The sequence below is a fragment of the Amyelois transitella genome, chromosome 12 (genome assembly GCF_032362555.1).
Source record: "Amyelois transitella isolate CPQ chromosome 12, ilAmyTran1.1, whole genome shotgun sequence".
NCBI classification, from domain to species: domain Eukaryota; kingdom Metazoa; phylum Arthropoda; class Insecta; order Lepidoptera; family Pyralidae; genus Amyelois; species Amyelois transitella.
The window spans coordinates 4716435-4723697 of NC_083515.1; the positions used below are offsets into that span (position 1 = coordinate 4716435).

The following is a 7263-nucleotide window of genomic DNA, read 5'->3' on the forward strand; positions in this document are numbered from 1 at the left end:
GGCCTTGAGAAAATTCCGCATAAAGTTTAGGTGTTAAGATATTATGAACAAAGAGAGGGTTGATTGAATGATGCCGCGGCATGTACTTCATAAGGAATGTGTTGGCGCTTGGGTTTTGAAATGAATGATTCCTTTGGTTCAAATGCCTGTGTAATTCCGTTTATTTCTTTTGATGACAATATTTTTGCGAAATGAGGTTATGGCGAGCACAAGATCTAGCGTGATTTTTGTGAATTAAGGAAACGGATATAAATGCAATAGACAACCGCCGCGTTGTCGTTCAGAAACTAATTTTACAAAGTTAAACATTGTCTATGAAATGGTGTAAAAATATTAAATTAATATTCTTTATTTATGTATATATGCTCCAACATGCCCCCGGCCTTGGAAGCTCGTGCTTTCAATGTGTTCTCTGCTACTCGAGCAAAGGACATATCTTGCTGTACGATCGTTTGACAATGCCCGTCGAAGTCCGTATGTCTGCCACTCTTGCAACGCCATCCTTTCCTGGGAAGATGTCGATGATTCGTCCAAGATGCCACTTCAAAGGCGGCAAATTATCATCCTTGATAACGACGAGCATTCCGGGCTTCAACGGAGTATCATCCTTTGTTCTCTTGGTCCTTGCTTGTAGTTCAGAAACATATTCTTTAGCCCATCTGGACCAGAAATGCTGGCGAATCTGTTCCACACGTTGATAGCGAGTAAGACGATTCGTCGAAATTTCAGTCACGTCTTCACAAGCAGGCGCAGTAAGTGGACGGCCAAGCAAAAAGTGAGCTGGGCTCAAAGGAGTGAAGTCTTGCGGATCTGTGGACATAGGACTAAGGGGACGGGAATTCAAAACGGCTTCAATCTGAACCAAAACCGTGCTAAACTCCTCAAAGGTTAAGTGTGCATTTCCTACGACACGTCGTAAATGATACTTACAGGATTTCACTCCAGCCTCCCACAAACCACCAAAATTAGGAGAATATAGAGGAAGAAAAGTAAACTTGATATTTTGACTTATTGCGTAATCTATTATCTCCGATGAGCAATTATTTATAAACTTTTTAAATTCATTCATAAGCCCAACAAAATTTCTACCGTTGTCGGAGAATATTTCTAAAGGTTTGCCACGTCTGGATATAAATCTTTTTAATGCAAGTAAATACCCTTCAGTGGACAAGTCACTGACTAGCTCCAAGTGAATGGCACGAGTCACGAAACAAATAAAAATACAAATATAACACTTTGTAGTCCTCGAACCTTTACCCCTACGATTTAGCATGAGCATTGGCCCGGCGTAATCGACACCACAACGCATAAAAGGAAAAGTAGCGTCCAAACGTTCCATTGGTAAATTCCCCATTAAAGGAGTTGGAGTTTTTCCCCTTAACCGCTTGCAAACAATACAATTATGTACCACTTTCCTAGCAAGATTCCTACCACTAATAGGCCACCAGGTCTCTCGCAAATTGTATAAAAGCGCTTGTGGAGCTGCATGTAACAAACGGGTGTGCTCATACCGAAATAGCAAAGTAGCAAAAGGATGGCTACCAGATATGAGTATTGGATGTTTTTTATCCAACGAGAAAATTTGTGAATTGGAAATACGACCACCTACACGTATTAATTTATTGTGATCAATAAATAAACTTAGCTTTGCTAAATTGTGTTTATGTCCTAAACAATTATTTTTAGTAAGCGACATGTATTCAACTGGAAAAGATTCCAATTGAGACAGCCTAGCTAAAGTTATATCAGACTCTCTCAATTCATCGACACATAGGACGCCTGATCGCGGGTTATTAGTATTGCGTGAATTATAAATAAACCGATTTACGTATGCGACAGCGCGTCTCATGCGATTAAATTGAGAAAATCTATAGAAGGGAAACAAGGAAGACTCGGAAACTTTATCAGGCACAGCAGAAAGCGTCACGCCCGATTTTAACTCTGGTAACTCATCAGGCAAACCATTTATAAATGAAGGCACCAGATCGCATCTAAAATCGGGCTGGCGAAGATAGGCCGGGCCTTCCCACCATAACGTAGAAGTTGAGAGATCTTCTAGCGACATACCGCGGGACACTAAATCAGCTGGATTATTTTTTCCACTTACATGACGCCAAGGAAGTTCCCTCGTCAACTCATGTATTTCTGATGTCCTATTTTGTACAAATGTTTTTTGTAAGTTAGGTGGCATGTGTAACCAGCCTAGTACAATTGTTGAGTCAGTCCAAAACATAATATTTTTAAATTGTAAATGAAGTGCCTTATTCACTTTGTCGTATAGCCTTGCACCTAATAAAGCTCCGCATAATTCTAGCCGCGGAATACTAACGGGCTTCAAAGGAGCAACCTTGCTTTTTGAGCACAACAGTCTCACCAATGAATTATTGTCACTGCTGACTGAGCGTACGTAAATACAAGCGCCGTACGCTACTTGCGATGCATCGGTAAAAATGTGTAACTCCGAATGTGTAACAGTAGTGTTAATAACATGACGAGGCACACGAATGGTGTTAAGTTCCGATAGGGCGTTCGCAAACTTAGTCCATGTAAGTAGAACATCGCTTGGCACCACATCGTCCCAACCTAATTGCAATAACCAAAGTCGCTGTAATAATATTTTCACTATTATTATAATTGGACTAACTAAACCAAGGGGGTCAAAAATTTGAGATATGTGTGATAAAATACTACGTTTTGTTATCTTGTTAGTGTCACTCTTAAATTGCGTATTAAAATAAAATTCATCACTAGTGTTGTACCATCCTAAACCCAAAGTCTTGCACTGAACAGTATCACCTAATGTTAACTCCTTACCTGCGCTGAACGGACCTGATGACTGATCACATTGAAAGTTAAATGTCCATTTTCTCAATGGAAAACAACCGGACTGTAAACACTTTGAAGTCTTGTTACAAAATGATAATAATTCATGTTTATCATCCCAACCTGTGATCATATCATCAACGTAAAAGTCCTCAGAGATGATTCTCTTTACATCAGGGTCAGTACACTCAAGTGCCAGCTGTTTGAGGCATCTAACAGCAAGATAGGGTGACGCTGCCATGCCGTAGGTCACGGTGTTGAGCTGGTACATACTTAAAGGCTCAGAAGGATTATCCCGCCAGACAATCAGTTGCATGTCGCGTTGTGACTCATGTAATAGGCACTGCCTGTACATTTTTTGTATGTCTGCACACGCAGTAAACCTATATCGTCTAAACCGCAATAAAATATCAAATAGTTCACTTTGTAGTGGCGGCCCGACAAGCTGAATGTCATTTAAGGATACTCCATTACTAGTAGCAGCACTTCCGTCAAAGACTACTCTCAATCGGGTTGAAGAGCTATGCTCCCGATATACACCATGGTGTGGTAAAAAATAATGTGGTGTTCCATATGAACTTACCTTTTTCATATGACCCAAATCAAGGTATTCATGTATGAAATCAGTGTATAATTTTTTATAAGTAATATTACGTTCGAGGCGTCTTTCTAAAACTAAAAAACGAATTTTAGCCTGAGTGTACGACTCGCCAAGGCTAGCTGGTGACTTCTGAAGCGGCAGATGTACGCAGAACCTTCCATCACTTGTGCGCGTTGTAGTGTTAATAAAATGTTCTTCGCAAGCACGCTCGTCGTCCGTGTGTGTGAGACTAGCCTTAGGCAGTTCCTCTAGTTCCCAAAACTGCCGTAATTGTGTTTCAATAGCGTGCGAAAAATTACATTGGAAAGACCTATCAATATTGTGCGTATTACTGTGTATAGGCCCTGAAATTATCCAACCTAATTTTGTGTTTTGTAAAACTGGGCCATTTGGTAACCTTATTTTACCTTCGCATAATAAATCCCAAAATATTTCTGCGCCAATCAAAATGTCAATATTGTGGGACTCGTAAAATAATGGATCGGCTAGCTGTATATGTTCAGGGATGAATAGTTCGTTTTGATCATATGCAACCGCCGGCAATGTACATGAAATGTAAGGCAACACAAAACATTTTAAACTCGTAGAATAGGCACCGGTGCGCGATCTTATTTTAACATCACAGATCTGTGTTGAGTTTGTAACCGAGTTACCTATTCCTCGTATTTCACAAGTGGACTGTATTAAAGTAACATTAAGTTTTGTACATAAATCCTTAGACAAAAAACAAAGTTGACTTCCTGAATCGAGAAGACAGCGTGCAATATGATAATTATTGTGATTATCCGCTATTTCAATCATAGCAGTCGATAATAAAACAGAATTTATACTTTTAACTGATTGATTATTGAACGTATAGCGAGTGTTATCTATGTGCGGCTTGTTTACCTGTGCCGTGCTAGACCGATGCATGGGGACGTCGACCGCGGGGACCGCGGGGGTCGCGGGCGCGGTCGGTACATCTCTCGGCTCACGATTATTGCAATTTGAATGAAGCGTCATTACTTGAGCGTCATTAGACGTGTCACTATGAATTAGCGTATTATGTTTTCTATTACATTTTCGACACGGACCAAACTTACATGTTTCTAACGTATGTCCAGAGCGTAAACAGTTCTCACACAACTTGTTGGTAGCTATAAAGTGTAGTTTAGTGTCTATATTAGCATCCAAAAACTTTGGACAGGAATACAGTGCATGATCATTGTAACACATTAAACATGGCTTCTTATAGGTAGTGCGACTTTGTTGTGACTTGGTGGAGACATTGCATTGAGCCTTATGTGTAGTTTGTTTTTTGGAATCAAGATTAATCTTACTATGAGAGGCTTGCAATGTTTCCAACATCTCAGCACGGTCCCTGAGAAAGGTGAGTAGATCATCCACCTTTAGTGATGATTTAGTTTCATTGTGTTTACGAATAGTACACTTATATTGCTCCCACTCGCGTTCAGTAGTTTCATCTAATTTAGAAGTGACTATGAATATGACCAGTGTATCCCAGTGCTCAGTGGGTTCACCAAGCATTTTTAAAGCTCTTAAATTCTTAAGTATTGTATCAATTAGGCGCCTGAGCATGTGGTACGACTCCTTAGTTAATTTCTGAATGGTAAATAAGGCCTTAACATGGTTGTGTATTAACATACTGCTATTATTGTATCTATTGAGAAGTAATTCCCATGCTATAGTATAATTGCTGGCTGAGAACTCCACAGAATCTATAACCAACTCCGCACTGCCCTTTAATGAGGATTTTAGGTAATGAAATTTTTGAATATCGCTAATTTCATTAGAATTATGAACTAAAGACATAAATGTATCTCGAAACTCGAGCCAATGCTCATATGAACCATCGAATGTAGGCATAGATATGACAGGTAATTTAATTGATTTTATTTTACTATGACACACACTGGAGCCATCAGAGACTTCGGCTCGGTTAAGTAAGTATTCAGCTCGTGACAAGGCACTATAATAGCTATCCTCAAATAAATCTCGTTGATTTAATTGGCAATCTAAATCAGAGTCTATCACTATCTTCTCAATCATTGTTTGAATATTATTAAATTCAGTAAGTAAGCTGGCTGCGCCTTGCATACGCAGTTTTAAATCAATGCATTTTTGACTATTTAATTGATCTCGAGTTATGCTATTAATAAAGGTTGTTAGTCTTGTGAGGCGACCTTTGATTATGCCTCTGCCTTTTACTAAATCAGTCAACTTCTCACTATCTTTGTCACAGAAGGCGGTAGGGGGCCTACTGTACGGAGACCTATCGCGAGATTTAGGCTTAGCTTCATCATTAACTAGGCTCATTTTGGTTGTTTGTGAAAGGACTTACGGTTTGTGAATATTCCTGTTCGTACTGTGGCGTCAGCCGATGCTAGCAACGGCACAAAGCTGACTATAGCGATGCACAAGAACTGAAATATGAACAAAGCACGGTATTAGCACAGATTGAACTCACAGGGACGAGGTTAGGAAGGATGGCTGGCCGTACCGAATGTATGCAGCAGTTCCTCCGACGTCTTAACCTCGCTGGTTCTATGTCTTCATGCGGCGACGAAGGTCCACAACGTATGTTGGCGCTTGGGTTTTGAAATGAATGATTCCTTTGGTTCAAATGCCTGTGTAATTCCGTTTATTTCTTTTGATGACAATATTTTTGCGAAATGAGGTTATGGCGAGCACAAGATCTAGCGTGATTTTTGTGAATTAAGGAAACGGATATAAATGCAATAGACAACCGCCGCGTTGTCGTTCAGAAACTAATTTTACAAAGTTAAACATTGTCTATGAAATGGTGTAAAAATATTAAATTAATATTCTTTATTTATGTATATATGCTCCAACAGAATGTATAATTAGCAATCGGAAATCCTCTCTCATACTCACTGGGATTATTTTCGCCATGTTTTTTTAAGGTAGTAAATTTCTCAACGTTCCTACAGATCTATATAATATATTTCAATTTAATTTGATGTGATTAATTTATTGATTGTTTATTTGCGGTTGTTACGCAATCTGTATAATTATAATGACAAAAGTTATTAAGTACTAATATTAAAGACAGAAGAGAAGGTGAAATAACTAAGATAAGTACTTAATATTTTTACCCTCAAGGCCGTTACTCTCTGTCAAACTTAATTATATTCGACAAATAAAAAAATAAATGACCGTGAAAAGTAAGACAATTTCTTATTTCTGTTTTTCGAACAGCAAAGCATTGAATGTCAAACAAAAGAGGACAATTATTTGTTCTGTAATTAAAAAGAAAGGAGACCGCTTGTCGGAGAAAAATAACTGATTGCCGTTACAGATGGGAAAATGAGGCAATTGACTAACAAGTGAAACTTGAGCTGTTTAATATTTAACAGATGCAGATAATCTCAAAGATGAGCATTAATGGATGAATAAGAAAATGATGCACCAGGTCTTATCTTATATCAACGAGTCTTTACAAGTGGTTCCCGGAACTTTATGATAGGACCTATTTTTCCCATGAATGTTGTAAGGCGATTAAGGGTAGGGCTGATAAACTTGACGTTCTACTTGTAAGCGATGGGCTAGCAGCCTATTGAATCTCAATTCAATCATTAAGCGGTGGAAATCAAAGTGAATCTTCAGTCTTTTCAAAGCTACGTAATATACATACAAAGAAAAATCAAAACAATATGGTTCAATTGATAACTTCTTTTTTAAAATCAATTGATGAAGTAATTTTAAGATAAAACAAAACAAGCGCGATCAAACAAGTGTCACAAAACATCAATATGAAAAGGGGAAATTCCTCGTGTCCACCTGTCGTTCTTTTCACGCACAATATTCTCTATTTATTG

At 38.6% G+C, this 7263-nt stretch overlaps 1 protein-coding gene across 1 annotated transcript; it reads right to left on the reverse strand.

Annotated features, from left to right (window-relative positions):
* Positions 1-313: 313 nt before the first annotated feature.
* Positions 314-6272, reverse strand: LOC132902305 (uncharacterized). The gene has a single exon (XM_060946851.1). It carries the CDS (start codon positions 5738-5740, stop codon positions 416-418), a length of 5325 nt encoding a protein of 1774 aa, XP_060802834.1. The 5' UTR covers positions 5741-6272; the 3' UTR covers positions 314-415.
* Between the last annotated feature and the right edge of the window lie 991 nt (positions 6273-7263).